The 18,513-nt window shown below is 20.3% G+C and overlaps 5 protein-coding genes across 5 annotated transcripts; 2 read left to right on the forward strand and 3 right to left on the reverse strand.

Moving 5' to 3' along the window:
• Positions 1–27: 27 nt before the first annotated feature.
• SRAE_2000189100 (Ubiquitin-like domain-containing protein) lies at positions 28–2,517 on the reverse strand (the record flags this gene model as incomplete). Its single annotated transcript, XM_024652896.1, has 3 exons — positions 28–2,223; positions 2,282–2,425; positions 2,464–2,517. The coding sequence occupies 3 exons, from the start codon at positions 2,515–2,517 to the stop codon at positions 28–30; spliced, it is 2,394 nt and encodes a 797-aa protein (XP_024506427.1).
• A 1,898-nt stretch (positions 2,518–4,415) lies between these two features.
• SRAE_2000189200 (EG:8D8.7 protein) lies at positions 4,416–5,160 on the reverse strand (the record flags this gene model as incomplete). The annotated part of the gene is made up of 2 exons (XM_024652897.1): positions 4,416–4,814; positions 4,861–5,160. 2 exons carry the CDS (start codon positions 5,158–5,160, stop codon positions 4,416–4,418), a joined length of 699 nt encoding a protein of 232 aa, XP_024506428.1.
• A 5,965-nt stretch (positions 5,161–11,125) lies between these two features.
• On the forward strand, positions 11,126–11,660 carry SRAE_2000189300 (39S ribosomal protein L35, mitochondrial; the record flags this gene model as incomplete). Its single annotated transcript, XM_024652898.1, has 2 exons — positions 11,126–11,309; positions 11,362–11,660. The coding sequence occupies 2 exons, from the start codon at positions 11,126–11,128 to the stop codon at positions 11,658–11,660; spliced, it is 483 nt and encodes a 160-aa protein (XP_024506429.1).
• A 373-nt stretch (positions 11,661–12,033) lies between these two features.
• SRAE_2000189400 (GDP-Man:Man(3)GlcNAc(2)-PP-Dol alpha-1,2-mannosyltransferase) lies at positions 12,034–14,991 on the forward strand (the record flags this gene model as incomplete). The annotated part of the gene is made up of 7 exons (XM_024652899.1): positions 12,034–12,122; positions 12,199–12,294; positions 12,751–12,885; positions 13,086–13,297; positions 13,344–13,424; positions 13,491–14,167; positions 14,419–14,991. 7 exons carry the CDS (start codon positions 12,034–12,036, stop codon positions 14,989–14,991), a joined length of 1,863 nt encoding a protein of 620 aa, XP_024506430.1.
• A 388-nt stretch (positions 14,992–15,379) lies between these two features.
• On the reverse strand, positions 15,380–17,836 carry SRAE_2000189500 (Hypothetical protein; the record flags this gene model as incomplete). The annotated part of the gene is made up of 5 exons (XM_024652900.1): positions 15,380–15,952; positions 16,034–16,236; positions 17,001–17,230; positions 17,301–17,478; positions 17,521–17,836. 5 exons carry the CDS (start codon positions 17,834–17,836, stop codon positions 15,380–15,382), a joined length of 1,500 nt encoding a protein of 499 aa, XP_024506431.1.
• Between the last annotated feature and the right edge of the window lie 677 nt (positions 17,837–18,513).

Genomic DNA, 18,513 nt, shown 5'->3' on the forward strand with positions numbered 1-18,513 from the left:
ATTTAATTTATATAATTACAGGATTATTTAAGAGGTTATCCAAAAATTGTAAATATACTTTAGAATTATCAAAGTAATAAAGAAAATAAAACAAGTAATAAAAGCACTTCCAACGGCCAAACTTGTCATTGAAGTATTAAGAAAATAAATTATAGGTGGAAGAAATACAAACATAATTAGAGTTGAAAAATTATTTCTTATATGTTCTCCAAGTGAAAGACGATTTCTAGGACGAGTGATTTCTAACCGCCATGTTTCAAGGTATTGTAATATATTATTTAGAAAATTTATGTACAATGTATATATAAAATAAAACCGTGAATTTGGTGAAATATTTTCATTTTCTGTTTCTCTTCTTATCCATCTAAAACATGTCTGTAAAAATGTTATAAGATATCCTTGAATATTATCAATTAATGGTGTTACAATTCTAACATCACCTTCAAAATTATTTGTAGAAGGATGTAAACTTTGGTGTTCTGTATTAAAATTTCTATTATTTCCAATATTTAATTGGCCATTTGTATTAAATGTTTCTGATTCTTGGGTGGGTGAATTATTTACTGTTACTGGAATATTTGAAATATGTACATGTACAACACTTCCATTTTTAATACCATAATAGGTTAGTCTTTTATCATCATCACGACATAATTGTCCTGAATAAATAAGGCGAATCATTTTACGTTGATTCACAGCATCTTTGAAGTGAGTTTTTTTTAAATCTCCAACTTTCATAGTATTTCTAAAAGGAATAATTTTTTCTTCATCATTCAAAAACTTTAATTTAATTGTCTCATTCAAATTATCATCATCATTATTTTCTTCAGATGAAATTTCTGAAGATGTATTTGACTCATGAACTCCATCAGACTCTTCATTACCACTGGGTACATTAAAATGTTGTTGATTATCAAAACCAATTATAATATCTTCTTCTTGAGGTGAGGATGAATTATTTCTTTCAATGTGAACATTACTGTTATCACTATTTCTAGATAAATTTGATATTCCTTGATTAATTGAAAATTGTAGACGCCTCCTAGCTTCTAATAATAAATTATCATTAGGAACTGTGTTAAATCTAGTAATCCTGGAACCATTTATTGAGGTTGGGGAATCTTCAAATAATGATTCTGAAAGAAAAGAGTTCACACTATCATCACTACTGAATGGACTAAAAGATTGTCTTCTACTTGTAAAATCTCCATAAATAGCATTTTCAATTGTCATTATTTGAGGATTATAAGGCTCATCAGAATGATCACTCAAATGTATAACACGTTTTATTACTTTTTCTTCCTCATTTTCATCCTCATTTAAATTAATTTCATTTTCATCTTGATTAAGTGTACTTGTTAATAACTTATATGGTGTATTTTCTTTATCTTTATTTATAAAATATTTTTCATAAATACGATCTACTATACTGTCAAGAGAAACATCTGATGAAAAATTATTTTCACTTTGTTTACTTAATTTTTTTGCTGATATATTAATTAATTTTAAAAGTTCTGATCTTTCTGTTTCTTCCTCCATCACTTGTGGATATTTTTCAACTAATATTCTTGTAATATCCATTTTATATTTAAAAAATTTTGCTTTCATAATATAATTACAATATTTTTCAATTGCCTGATTAGTATACTTCTTAACAAGTTCCTCTTTATTTGGACCATCTGGAATCCAATCAGTATAAGATGAAATCATTTCTTCAATACTTTTTTTACTAGAAAATCTTTTTATATAATTTTTTTGCATATCTGTAGGAGATAAATATCTTGTTTCAATACTATGCCTATAAATTCTTTCATCATTATGAAAATCTTTAGATTGTAAAACACGTAAAAAAGAAAAAATTGTTGATTTATGAGATGGTTGAATATTTCTTAATTTATGAATAGCACTTGTAACTAGTAATGCAAAGGCAAAATTTGTCAATTCTGCAATTCCTGATGAAATATCATATATAGAATCATCTTTATGAAATGAAAAAAAACATTTTTTACCGGCAACATGACTAAGATGTTTTAATAATTTTCCATTTTTATCAGATGTTTTAGGTCCATAAACAACAAGAATATGTTTTCTTAAATTTGATATATCATTTTGAAACACAGGTACATTAATACCAGTATTATCTTCACGTAATAAATTATTAATATATTGTGAACTATTATTTGTTGAAGCAATTATCATTTGACGTTCACTTAAAGGGAAAACCTAAAAAAAAAAGATTATTTATATAAAATTTGTCATTGATTACAAAATATAATCATACCCTAATGATTGTTCTTGTTGGTAAAGAGATTTCTTCAATAATCCATGCAATTTTATCAATATTAAATAAATCATTTCTTGTTATCCATGTTGCATGGAGATAAGCAAAACTTAATATTAATAAAAATATTCCAATAATTAGTGTCTATAAAAAGATAAAAATAAAAGACAAATTTTACTTACGTAAGAGGAAAAAAAATCTATAAAATGAAGTTTTTCAGTAATTGCTTCAGTCATTATGCAAAAACAATCATAAATATTCTTAAATATATATATATATAATTTATTAATTTACAAGTAAATACAATACCTTTTTTGTTGACGCTATTTTTAACTATTTATTGTACCAATACTTTTTTGAAAGATTTGTTTGGAATTATATGTATCTATTATTATTATTAAAGTTATATTTTTTTATATTAGTTTAATAATTTTTTTTTTATAATATAATTAAAAATGTTTTATATTTATTTATATTAATAATAATTTTTGTATAGAAATTTAAAGTTATTTCTAAGTATAATTAAAAATTTTATATTATTTTAAAATTTTATAACTAATAAAGTTGCACTTTCCTTATCTTGTTATTTAAATTTAATCTTAAAATTTAAAGTTACAAATTTATTTGTATAAAATTTTTATGACAATTTTCATTTTTTAAGGATATTTATATGAAAAAAATTAAAAATATTTAATTTTTTTATTCACCTTTAATAATAATTATGTATTAGAATAAATTACAAGAAACTGTAAAATGTTAAAGATTACAAAAAATATTTTCTTACTCTACAGTTAAATAAAAATTTAAAAAAGTGTCAAGTTTTTTATCTGATGCCAACATTTATAAAAAAAAAGAAGACAGAAATATTTAAATTCCTATTATATTAAGTTAAAATTCTTTTGACCATCTAAATAAACTTGAAAAAAAAGAATATAAAAAATTATTATTTTAATTATCACTTTCAAGATTATTTAAAATTTATTAATTAAAACTTTCTTTAAAAAGAGATGTTTAAAGTTTTATTTTTTATATTAATTATCTTTTCAAACTGAATTCTATAAAAACTTTTGTACTCTTTTAAATTTAAGATGCAACAGAAATTTAGTTCAACATATCTTACTGGTAAATTAAGAACAAAATTAAAAATAAAGTTTTTAGCTATAAACAAAATGGTATTCCCTCATTTAAAAAAAAATTTATATTCTTCTAGTTATCACACTTATGTAAATATTTTATTATAATTAAACTTAAGTGTTATGTTTTTCTTTTACAGTTAAAGAGAAAATTAAAAAAAAATTATGAAATTTTTATGTAATTTTAAATGAAGAGCACTAAATTAACAGATAATAATTAATAGTTTTTTTTTGTTTTTAATATAAAAGAGAAAAAGTTTTAATTGAAAGTTTGTTTTTTTTTTTTATAAAACCCAGTTTTTAAGAGTTAATTATGCCTGAGTTAACTGTGTTAATTTAATAAAGTTTAAAATAGATTTGTAATTGTTTTTACTTAGCCTTTGTAACACTAAATAAAATTTCTAATAATTTATGAAAATATTTACTATAAAATTTTACTTTACAAAGAAATTTAAGTAACAGTTTAATAATTGCAAAATTCCACTTCACAGAGTTAATTAAAAAAAGTAATAACAAAAATTTTCATTATTGAAATTTTTTTTTCATCCCCAATACAAATGAAATTGGCTATATAATTGTTTCAGTCTAAAACTTTATTTAAAAAGAATTTTCTATGGCATATTATATATTGTTATAGAAGACTTGAAAGGCACTTTACACTGTATTGATAAAGTATTAAGAAAAAAAAGAAATTAGTTTTTCACATCTTGAAATATTGATAATTAAAAATGAATACTTTATAAATAATTTTTATTTTTTTTTTCAACAAGAACATAACTATTTTACAGTAAAGTAATTATAGTGTAAAATAAATTTTATAAGGTGTAAATAAACTAAAATATTATTTAAAATCTCAATGGCAAGAAAAACCCAGAAAATTAAAAATGCGGTTGATAAAAGTCATTTGAAATTATAAAAACAATTATACAATGACAATTAATATAAAATTACAGAAATCTAAATTATAGATTTTTTTTTAATAATTATTGACATAAGATATTTTAAGCATAATATGATAATCCACGGTCACGGAATGCTTTGCATAAAACGCAAGAAAATATAATACCGAAAAATTGAATTATAATAAGTAGTAATCCAACAACAGCCAAAACTTCAGATTTTTGTGAAAGTAAATCTGTAATAACCGTGTAACAATCTGGAAATTCAGTATAATTTTCTGGGCATTCATTTAATTGTATAAACATTTCTTTTGTATCAGGGGTAGCACCACAACATTGAAATGCTTTCTCAATTGGAAGTAGTTGTTTTCTTCGTAGATCATCCTTAGCAGAATATTTCAATGCTTTCATTATTATCTCTTCAAATTCAGGTCTACTCATTAAAGCCATAACAATTGCACCAATTTGTATTAAAGTAAGAATAAAAAGAATAATTCCGTACTACAAAAACAAGAATAAATAATCATATAAATAAATAAAAACTTACTAAACTAAGGAGAACAGAATTTTCACTACAAGCACCACAACAACCAAGAAAACCAACAAAAAGAAGTAATGCACCAATAGCAACTAATACCCATAAAGATGCTTGATACTTGGCTAATTCTTCAACATAACTATCATATAAACTTAATGATTCAAAATATTGACGAAGGTGATATGAAAATTTTGTATCCAAATTTGCCCAAAGTGATACAGAAAAAATTACTGCTCCCAATGAAAAAATTAAAAAATTAGAAGCAAAAACAAAAAATTTTATAAGTTGGTTTCCACATCCATAAACCATATTTAAATAACTAAAATGATAAATATATTATATTTAAAATGAAACAATTTTCTATTTTATTTGATATATAAATATATATATATATGTATCTGTCGTATGATAAAAACTAAAAAGTTAAAAATTGATAATATAAATAATCGTATCTATATAATAGAAAAAAAAGAAAGATAAAAATTAAGAACAAAAATAGAAAACATATAAAAATTTATTCTATCAAAAAATATCACTAATATTACTAACAAATATATTTATACATATATATATACTCACAATAAGAAATACAATCTTTTTTACACGTAATTTAAAGTTAACAAAATATTGCCAAAAAAAAAGTTATTATTAATGTACCCTTATAGAAGTCATTTGATAAGAGACAACTTCAATAAGTGCCTAAATTATCATCAATAATAAGGAGAAAGAAAGTATACAAATTCTTATGGGCAAAATAAATAAGGAGAACCTCTCCAGAGTATATTAAAATAAAAAAGAATATTGGGACAAAGATTTTTTCCATAAACTTGAAAATAAGTAGGCAATTATTTATTTATAATAAATTTTATACTTATGATAAGGTGACTATTTCTTTTATAATTCTATAAATATTATTTAATAAATTTATATATATTTATATTTGTGAAAAAGTAATAAAATATATTTTTCATAGTAAATTATTTTAAAAATAATAAATTTGAATTAACATAATTCTTTAAAAATACAAAATTAAATATTAAAAACAAGTATCTTCATCATATATAATAAATATAAATAATTAAAATAGTTAAGCATATTTGTGAAAATTATTATAAATATTATTTTCTCATGACATATACTAGTCAAGTAGAGAAAACAATAAAAATATGATTCTTAAAATTTCTTGCTTTTTAATTATATATGTAATTAAATAGTGGACTTTTAACTTGAATATATTTTTAGAATATAACAATTAATTGATCAATATAACATTATCAAAACATTTTTAATAAAAATATAATATATTATTAATGGATAAGTAATATTATTTCTTAAAAAAATATTATAAAAACATATACATAACAAAATTAAATATAATATACTATTAAAAAGATTAATTAAAAAAAAGTATAATATTAGTTTAATAAAAAGTACATATTTATTTTATAATATCTTATCATTATAAAATAACATTAATATTATATGATGAACCTTAAAACTATTTTAACATTGATATAGTATAAAAATAGATATATAAAAAAAAACGTATAAATAAAACTATCACTTCTAATAATGTTTGACATCCAATAAAGAATTAATATTACCTTCTTTTTTTTCAATTGATATATATATATATATCTTAAACCTTTAAATATATATGTATATATATAACAATCTATATAATAAAAGTTACATGATAAAAAATAACCTCTGAAAAAGTGAATCATTATATTTATAGTAAAAATCATTCCTACTAACACGTAATAAAATATATTTTTAGGTAAAAATGAGAAAAAAAAATGTACTACCATTTAATATAAAATAAAATAAAGGTCATTTCATTTAATGTATACGAAATAATTTTTTTTTTTTTTTTATAAACCTATAAATGTTTTTGAATGATGATATTTTTATTGAACATTAAGAAATAAAATTAACATGTATTTATGATACCTATAATATATATATATATATAGTTAGATTGCATGAGTAATAATAGAAATATATATTAATAGTGGATAACATTTAAAATAAAGTCTATTGAAAAATTTTGTGAATTAAACTTTTTAAATAATATATACATCGTTATAAAGAGTATTCATAAATAACTTATAAATTGATGAAATGAAAAGATAAAATTTAATTTAAATATAACAACAATTTACAATCAAATAATATTTTATAATAATATGGGGATAAAAATTTTTATCCTCCACTTTTTTTTTTTTGTATTTTTGATATTAAATCAATTTTTATATAAATAAAGGACAAAAAATAAATGGTATTCTGGGATTTTTTTTTTTTTTTTTGTAATTTTTGAAACACTTTTTTTTTCCTTCATTTTAATATCAATTCAAAAGATAAAAATAAAGAAAGAATGTAAACTAAGGGTTGTAAAAACAAATGAAATACAAGTTATTTACAGCTTAAGAATATTATTACTATAGAACTAACAATTTACCATTCAATGTATAAATCACATAAATATATATAAATTCAATATAAAATTATGTTTTTATATTATATTTTTTATAAAATTAAATAAAGAATTTTCATATAAACATTACAATTTTGATAAAAAAAAAATGTGTCATAAAAATGTTTTAAAGTTGTTATGAAGCATATTTTTTTTTAAAAAAGATGGACACTTTAACAACTATATTATATAATGTATCTTTTAATAAAACTTAAAACAACATTAAAGTAGACAATTCTTATTATTAATCTATTTTAATAAAATAGCATCTTTTCTTTTAAAAGTTTATAGTTGACCTAATGATTTTAAAGGAACTGTTCAATTCTTAAAATAAAATTTATAAATATGGAAAAAGCAATCAACAGAATATGAAACAACAAAGGAAAATATGCTTGTTCAAAAGGAAATTTAATCTTATAAAAGTAATATATATATATAAAGTTTAGATATATAATAATTTAAAAAAAGAAAAGTAGAACAAATTTATAATATTTTAAAATTATTTAATGACTTTAAAAAAATCAAGAACCTTTATGATTGTTATCTATCCATTAACATTTAACTATAAAACTAATAAAGTTCCAGGTAAATTGAAACAAAAAAGTAAAAAAAGATCAAATGTTTAAATTTCATTATCAAATTTTTCTCTCTTAATGTTGAAATTAATACATTTACACTAAAAATATTTTTTTTTCCAATATATTTATATAACAATATTTACAAAGATATTAGAATTATAAATATTTCAAAGTTGTATTTTCAGAATTAAGAAAATTTAATTTATAAAAACATATTGAAATTAAATATTAACTTTAAAATACAGATAACATACATAAATAACTGGTCCACAGTTATTTCATTATAATAATCATATAATTAAAACTTTAAATTAAAAATCAACAGCAATATAGTCAATAAAATTTTTATAAAATAAGGAATAACATATTAAATGAAATGTTAAATAAAATGAATGTTAAAACAATGTCAAGTAACAGTCAAAAATTAATGTATGAGGAAACAGTAATATAAATGTTGTTTATTGGTGAATGAATTTTAAAAAAAAAATTAAGTTCATCAATGACTTCAATAAGATGAGAGAAATAAATTGAATAATTATTTATTATAAAAAGAAAGTTTCACGGTTAGTGTTACGTTAAAATTTAAAAAAACAAGATACCAAATTTAATTTTATAAATATATGACAAAATTTTAAGATATTAATAAAGTAAATAGTATCTTGTATAATTAAATTTTACTATATCACTTACCGAAGATAAGCATATTAATTTAGTTGGCTAATCTGTAAATGAAATTCATTTTGTTAATAATAAGCAATCTTATTACTTTCTTTTAAAATATGAAGAATAAGTTAAGTGTTGTTAGAACAATATTAAAGTATCCAATGATAAAAGATTTAGTCATACATTATTCATATAGATACTTAATAATAATGTATATTTTACAATGATACTTTTTCTCGCTATTAAAAGTTAACTAAATATTAATCATAATTTGTCAATGAATTTAAACTTTGATCATTTAATTTTAATATATTAAAAACTAAAAAAAAATAATAAATATAAACAGAACATATAAAACTTTGTATTTCTACATAATAGTCATAAAATTATATATGAAATAATTGAATAAAATAATATATATATATATAATAAAAATAATTAAAAAAAAACACCATTTTTAATTGAGATTAGTTAAAATTTTCTCCTACAAATTTAATATATTTTTTTTCTATGTACCCGACTACCTGTAGTCAACATTCCAGTGTTTTTGATGAGTAGCTGGCATCCGCATTAAATACAGTTAACATTTTCATATATTATTAACTTGTTAAATATATTCATGTTTTTATAACCACTGTTTCTTGTTTCCTCATCTGATATTTTTCAAAATTTTTTCTTTCAAAAAGAATACTATGTTATATTGTACTACTATTGGCATCTTTTTTCAATTGATAAAAAACTTTCGATTTAAATAATAAATTTCTTTGACTAAATATATTTGTTCAATATAAATATTTTGATTATTTAATATAATAATAAACAAAAATATTACAGGATATTAAAAAATATATTATAAAATATGAATTTGTACTTAATTTAAAAAAATTATAATGTTATAATATGTATTTTTAAATTTTTTTTAATCCTTCCACTTTGTTTAAAAATGACTAGTAACATAAAACGAAAAAATGTATGATAAGAATAATTTATTGGACTACAATTTTTAAATATTCCAATGATTAACAAATTTTTCTATTTTTAAATTAGTAAACTTTAAAATTTTTATTTTTAGAAAAAATTATTGGAAATGATTCATAAATTATATCATAACATGAATCTTATATTGTAATCTTAATGTTGTTTTTTTTTTTAAGAATGTTATTTAAAATTTTAAATATGTGGTTCAATTTTTTTATTATTGAAGTATGAATCGTTTCCTTTAAATTGTATCTTTATTATTACTTTTAAAATTTTAAGAATCACGTTCTCAAAAGACTTTTTCAATTTTTGATAACATCCGCTTGTTAATAACTTCATTTTTAAAAAAGTTATTAACTTTTTTTCTCTTATTAGTTACTTTTTTAAAATTTTAATTTTAGGAAAAAAATTTCAAAAATCAATTTTATTTTAATGAATTAATTCCATTAACAATATGATTATCATTATAATTAAACATTCCATTCGTAGTTTTTCCCTCAAGAATGATATTATACAATTTCTAAAATGTTGACTATAAGAAAGTTTCTTATCTTGTTATTTTTAGAATTTCAAACTTAATTTTATTATTTTTCATATGGGTTATCTATATCATTTTTACATTATATAAAATTTTTAGAAAATGTAGTTATCTTTATTTAAAAGTCATTTCCATGATTTATTATAAAAATTGTTTTAAAAATATATTCCTCTAAGGTTCTCCAAAAAAAAGCAACACATATTTATTGTAAAAAAAATCATCTATGGTGATTCCATTTTTTTTGTCCATAAAAATTATTTTTTCATTGTAAATACAATTAGCCAAAATCTTAATAACTAAATAAAAATGACATTGAAATCCTGAAAAATAATAAATAACAATTAATTTATATATTTTTATCAAAAAATAGTCTTATCAAAAAAACAAGTTTATTAAAAAAAACATTATAGAATACAAAAAAAAAAAAATTAATTCATTTGACCATAAGTATCTAAAAATAATTAAATATTGAAATAAATAAATTGACATGCTTTTTAAATTTGGCTAATATAATGTTTTAATGGTGTTTCAACTACAGTAGAAATGATATCATCCGAAATTAAAATTGTTAATAGATAAGCAATGTTTCATTTATAAGAAACAGTTTTTTTTTATTATTGTATATTTAAATTAATGAAAACAAAATTATAATTTTATGTAATCTTACTTTAACAATAAAATACCACCATCACATAAATATTTATGATAGTTTATGAAGAAAAACTTTTTATAAAGTTATTAAAAATTTATTGAAACAATACTAAATTAAATATTTTTAAAGGTAGCCTGTATTTAATCAACATTTATTGAATCTCTATTAAAAGCATATTATTTTCATAAGATTATATACATATACCAGCCTGAAACTTATATTTAACAGACTTGAATGCTCCGTCATCGGGTAATTATTTGTTTTCACGAGCAACTTTTATTTGGTCTTAAAACGAACTAAATATATTTTATACCAACCATAAGACAACATTGGTTATGAAAAATTAGATTTCAAATATTGAAATATTTTTATAATAAGAAATTTATAAAATGGTTGGTCTTCTAAGACAGGCTACATCATTACTTCAAACTTCTTGTAATCCTGGTTCTGTAGTTTCGGTACGAAATATTGCCAGAATTCCTCACTATGAATATCATATTCGTTTTGATGGTAAAGAAGGAAGAAAAAGAGTTTGTCAGGATGTTTTGGATAGATTTAAACGTTTGAATAATGGTAAGATTTAAATTATTAATTAAATTTTTATTTATATATTATTAATTTAAAGGAATGTGGATACATGCAAAACCTGGAAAACATAAACAACGATATGCTAAAGATGAACATTTTCAAGAAACTTCAGAACAATATGTAACATGTACAAAAAGAGAATGTGAGATGCTTGACAAGTTAATGACACCATTTTGGTTAAAGAAACGTTTTTACATTAATGACCCTTACAAAGCTTACCACGTCCGCCATAATATAGATTCTCCAAGAGTAGATGATAGGGGTCATTTTGTTCGTGAAAGAAACAAAATACTAATGGATGACATAACAGCATTAAAATATTTTCAAGATCGTTAAAAATTGTTATTTTTGTCTCATTTTATAATTTGTTATGAAACATAATGAAAATTATTCTAGGAAATTAAAATGTATTTTTGTTTTTAACATACATATTTTATTTCACAAAATTAACTTTAATAATATATCCGAAAGTCATATATTAATGGAATTTTAAAATATGTCCCAAGATTTTGATATATTATAAAGTAAATTTGAAAAAAAAAAATTGTATTATTATATTATTTTAATGTAGTGTATTTTATTCACAAATATCTAATTTGTTTTTTTTTAGTTATTGAGTAAATATCTGGAAACAGAACTCAGTAATTTTAATTTATTTATTCATGCCATGATTTACACTTAAATTTTCTTTTAAAATAAGGGATTTTAGATGGGTATTTTAGTTTCATTTATTATAATATTTTTCCTTCCTTCTGTACCATTTTTGATATTTTTATCAATTTATTTACGAGGAGTAAAGTAAGTTTTCATTTTTTGTTTATAAAATGATTTTAGTTATATATTTAGTTATTAAAATAAAATTTTTTAATTGTAGAAATAAAGATTCAGTAGCATTTTTTCATCCATACTGCAATGCAGGTGGAGGTGGAGAAAGAGTTCTATGGTGTGCTTTAAATGGCATGCAAAAAAGGTTAGTCTTATTATAAATTTTATTTTATGATGACGTAATATATTTTCACTTGGATGAAATGAAATTTAATATATTAAATGATATACTATGGTAATTGTTTCTCTTTTGACAATATTGTTGTAAATAGTTATTTTTCAACGTCATTTATATTTTTTATATTATGAAAAATGCTATATCTATTATGTTACAGAATATATAGTATTTTTAATGAAATTATAATATTTTTAATTTATAATGAATCAACATCTTTCTTATTATAGATATTATTTGATGTCATAGAGAAATTTATATTCTTTTTATGTTGGCAAAAATAAATATAAGCACGTTACTTTATTTAGATTCATTCATTTGTTTCAAGCTAACCATCTTATTGATGAATAATTTTATTTTTTAAAGATAACCATTTTAAATATGTATAGTAAATAACACACATATGGTATAAATAGTACATTTTAGATATGGCAACAGAGGAATTAAGTTTGTCATTTATTCAGGAGACACTGATGTAACAGCAAAAGATATTTTGCAAAAAGCTAAAGAAAGATTTAATGTTGAAGTTTCAGAAGATAATGTTAAATTTATTTTTTTAAGGTAACTTTATTACTATTTATATATATATATATATAATACATACATACAAAAATCTATAATTTATTTACATATATAAATTTATAATATTTTGTTGATTGATATTAAAGAAAAGATGAACTACTAATTTTACTGTTCTACTTTTTAATTAATTTGATAATTATCAATACTTTCATTTTTATTTTATTATTTATATATTTTAGATGGCGTTGGCTTTTAGAATCATCAAATTATCCTCGTTTTACATTAATTCTTCAAACTTTAGCTGGATATTATGTTGGATTGGAAGGATTATTAAAATACAATCCAGAAATAGTAATTGATACGATGGGTTATCCAATTATATTACCATTATTTAAATGGATTGGTGGATGTAAAGTTGCTTGTTATGTTCATTATCCTACTATAAGTACAGGTATTTCAAATTTTATAAATTTTGATTTTAGTTAGATAATATTTAGATATGATAAATTTAATTGAAAATCGTAAATCAAGTTACAATAATGCAGAATGGATATCAAAAAGTTTTATATTTAGTTATGGTAAATTAATTTATTACAAATTATTTGCTATATTTTATAAATTTTGTGGATTTGCTAGTGATTTAGTAATGGTTAATGGTAGTTGGACAGAAAAACATATTAATTCACTATGGAATTGTAAATCTAAAAAAGTTTATCCACCATGTAATGTTGAGGAATTTTTAAAAATTCAAAATACATCAGAAGATGTATTAAAAAATAAAAAAGTTGTACAGATATTATCAGTAGGACAAATTAGGCCAGAAAAAAATCATAGATTACAACTTGAATCATTTGCAATGGCTAAAAAAGTTTTAGAAAAAAATGATATTAAACTTAAACTTATTATTGTTGGTGGTTGTCGTCATGAAGATGACATTCAACGTTATGAAATGCTTAAAGATTATAGTGGGAAATTATCAATATTAGATGATGTTATTTGGAAAGTGAACTGTCCATTTAATGTACTATTAGAACTAATGTCTACTTCTTTAATTGGAATACATACAATGATTAATGAACATTTTGGTATATCTGTTGTTGAACAGATGGCAGCTGGAAATATTATGATTTCACACAATTCTGGAGGACCTTTAATGGATATTGTTGTTGATAAGTATCCTTCATCAAAATGTAGGGGTTTTTTAGCAACAACATCTTCAGAATATAGTGAAGCAATAATTGATATAGTAAATTTAAGTATTGATAAAAGAAATAAAATTAGAGAAGAAGCTAAAAAACAACTTGAAAAATTTAGTGATATTGTATTTGAAAATAGTTGGTGTAATGAAATTAAATTTTTTATGAAATAACTGAAGATATTTATAAACTTACTATATGTATATTTATATATTATTTTTTTTTACAAAAATGCAAACATTTTTTCTTTTATTTACTTTTTAAAAAAATGGTATTGATAGCCTTTAATTATTTAATAGTTGCAACAATCAATGACATTTGTAATAATTTTTTTAGATTAACAATGAAGTTGTACGCTATTATGATTTTCCATAAGAATGAAGCGGAAAAGAAAGTTCGGACTTTTAAGACAGCTTTTGACCTAACAAGTTTTAGCTTTTTTCAACGTGGATCTGTAAAAGAATTTATGGAATTTACAGGAAAACTTTTAGTTGAAAGATCAGCTATACCAGCTAGAACAAGTGTTAAAGAACAAGAATACTATTGTCATACTTATGTTCGTTCAGATGGTCTTTCTGGTGTTTGTGTAACAGATTCTGAATATCAATCTCATGTAGCTTTTACAATGCTTGGAAAAGTTTTAGATGATTTTATTTCTAAAATTCATCCATCTCAATGGAATTCTATTAATCAGGAGAAAGATTGTAGTTATACCATTTTAAATGAACAATTAGTCAAATGGCAAAATCCATCACAGGCTGATGCAATGACAAGAGTCCAAGAAGAAGTGGAAGAAACAAAAGTTATCCTTCATGATACTATTCAATCAATTTTACATAGAGGAGAAAAATTAGATGATATAGTAAAGGCAAGTGAAAGTTTAAGTGAACAAAGTAAAATGTTTTATACACAAGCTAAAAAAATGAACAAATGTTGTAATTGGACTTAATAATTTAATAAAAAAAATATTTGTAGATAAATAAAAATATTTTATTTATTATTTTGAAAGAAATTATTCAAGAATGGACACTTAATGTATAAAGATTTATAACAAAAAGAAATAATACTTATTTTTAAATCTATATTTATAGATAAAAATTATTTCTTTTTGATACAGTATTTTCTAATATAATTTTTATTGTCTACCAAATTTATAATTATAATATAAAATGTTACTTTGTAGTTAAGATATACCTATGAAAAAAATGATTTTAAAAATAAATTTTAATAATTTTTATTATTAACTTTTATGAAATTATTGTCCTTAAAAAAAAAAGGTTAAATTTAGTATATTAATTTTAGGTTATTATTATTGAAAGATATTTATAGGAGACAAATTATTCAAGTTTCAAACTGTTAGATATTTTAATAGTATCAATATTTTTTGGTATCTCATTATTTTCTTGTTCTTCATTATTCTTAGAATTAAACTTGTTTAAAACTAAATCCTCTCTCTCTTCAACAAAAGTATCACTCTCTGAAATGTCACCTTTATTAAATTCTCCATGTCTAATAGAATACAAGTTAATTATAAATTGTCTTAACTCCTCATGTCTTGGATCATCTTTTAATTTACTTTCAAGTTCTTTCATAAATTTCAAAACATTCTTTTTATCAATACTATCATAAATTAAACCATCAATAATTTTATGATTTTTTCCATAAAAATTTTTATAATAATTATCAAGTTTTGCTCCATTATAAAGTTTTTTTATTTTATATAAATCATTTTCAAATTCTTTATAATCACCCTCCTCAAGTACATTCTTTAAAACATTTAAAACTTTGTTTCTAATTCCAGTTACACTACTTTCTATAAAATATTTACTCATAACCTGTACTGAGGGTAATAAATCTGTTAAATAATCATTTAACATTTTTTCTTCAAAACCTGTACAAAATTTTTTTGCCTAAAATATTTTAAATAGTATTAATTTTTTCACAAAAAAATAAAAATAAAAAAATCAAAAGTTATCTTTTTTTTATTTTACCTTATTTTGTAAAAGTATAATAATTGTATCAAGGCGTCCCTCATTTAATGATTTACTTATTAAAGAATTATAATCATGATCTAATGTAGCTGCTACTTTAATTTTTGCTACACAATTTTCTATTAATTCTTTTAAAGATAATTGATAACTAAATCCTTTACTTATATCATATTGTTCATTTGTTATATCTTTTTGTAAAATACCTTCCTTACAATTAATATATTTTATAAAAAATAATAAAAAAATTGTATAAGAAAATATAAAATAAAATAGTTTCATTATAGAAGTATAGTAAATGTATAAAAGAAAATAATAAGTTATTTCCTATATATGGTTCTTTATATAGTCTTTTTCCAAACTCTTTTATATTGTTAGTTTAAATTATAATCCATGATAATAAAATAATCATAGGGAGAGACTATTGTTGTATCATTAGATTGATAAATGACGCGATGAATGAAAAATATATTTTGATAATTAACTAGTTGTTATTATAAGATATACAATTGATAAAAATTAAATTGAGGAAATGATATTAAAAACTATTACTTTTTATAATTATTATTATTGGATAATTGAAATTGTAGCTTACTTGATAAATTTAATTACTTGAAATAGAATGAGTAAAGCTTTACCAGATCAATTTTATATTTAATTCAAAATGAGATTAACTTTAAAGAGTAGATTATCTAGTTTGAGATTTATATATATAGATATAATAAATAAAATATTTTATTTTTGTATAATATTATCCTTTAAAATAAAAGTTCAAATATAAATTATAAATTCTATTGAAAAATATTATAAAAATAATATGCATTTTTATAATAAAACTAATAGTCTCTTCTTATATAAAAATAATAGGTTTAAAATAGTATCATAATAATAATAATTTTCGATTATATTCTTTGTTGACACATGAATATTTTAAATATTCCAGAACAGAAAGAAGCATTGTTATTTTTACAATATGGCAGCATATCATTTTCTAAAGATGTTAGTGATGAATTTTCTATTGGTAAGTGGATAAATTTTTCTGTCCCATTATTTTGACATGAAATAGTAAATGTTGAAAATAATTGGGGATCTTTAAAATTTGTTGTGGAGGAATCATTATAACCACTAATCTGACATTCCATTGGAGATAATGTTTGTTTGTAGTAGGAGGGTGGATGACGGGCTGGTGTTGGTGCAAAACTATAAGAAAGAAAAAAAAGTTTATATATTTGTTAAAAAATATATATATATATATATAATAAAAACAAACCTTTTCATTAAAACTCTATCTGTAGCACTTTTTGTTTTAATTAAATTGTTATTGTTATTGTCATTTGAGAAATTTGAGAATGTTCTACTACTATTAAAACCACTGTCACCAGAATCATCAATAGGATTGAATAAATAAGGTGTCTCATCAAATAAAGGATCTGGTATAATTATAGGAACTAAATATATAAATAATAAATGTAAAAAAAAAATAAATTTACCTTTCTGAGCAACTCTATATTTTCCACATTCTACTGGTCGAGATTTGTCATTTGGTATTATCCAAGTATCAGTTATAGGATCTTTGTTAAATTGATGCATAGTTGAGTATCCATTTAACAATAACCATTCCGTTATCTGTGATCGAAGTTTTTTACAATCCTCATACATAGAAAAATTGTTTGCAACAAAAATATCAAAAGAATTTTCATCGTTACTATTAATATCTGATATTTTTCCACTTGTGAAAATATCTGGTTTTAAAATTCTCAATATGGCTATAAGATCTGGTGTAGTAAGTTGAAAAATATTAGGCATGATATAATAAATATTTCTAAAATAAAGATATATCTTAAACTATTATATAAATCAATTTTCATTGTTATTATTTCTTTATATTCTATTCAAAAAAATTTTTTTTTTTTAAAAACTATACTTATATTTATTTTATATACTTTATATTTATGTCTAAACAATTTACACAACCTTTTTTAAGATAAATATAAACTTTTATACTTTGATTTATAAAAATATATTGATAATTTTAATTATAAATATTTTACTAAAATTATTTTTTTTTGTTTTTAATAGATAAAAATATATAATTTATTATTTATTAAAAATGACCAAAATGAAAAAAATTAAATATTACATAGCAATTGGTTATTGATAAATCTTATATATGACCACATTATTAATGTAATGTAATATTTTAAAATTGACTATAGAAAATTTGACGATTAATAAATGATAAATTAAGTTCAATGAAGTGTTATAAAGAGTTATATATTTTCCAATGAAATAAAACAATTTTATTAAATATATATGTATATTAAAAGAATTTATAAAAAAAAATATATATATACATTATATATTGATATTTTTGAAATAAAATAAGTATAATAAAAAAAAAAGTTTATTATATTTTTGAATTTGAATAAAAAAAAAATATGAAGAAATATAGAAAATAAGGCATTAATTTTGTAAAGCTTACA

The sequence above is a fragment of the Strongyloides ratti genome, assembly GCF_001040885.1.
Source record: "Strongyloides ratti genome assembly S_ratti_ED321, chromosome : 2".
NCBI classification, from domain to species: domain Eukaryota; kingdom Metazoa; phylum Nematoda; class Chromadorea; order Rhabditida; family Strongyloididae; genus Strongyloides; species Strongyloides ratti.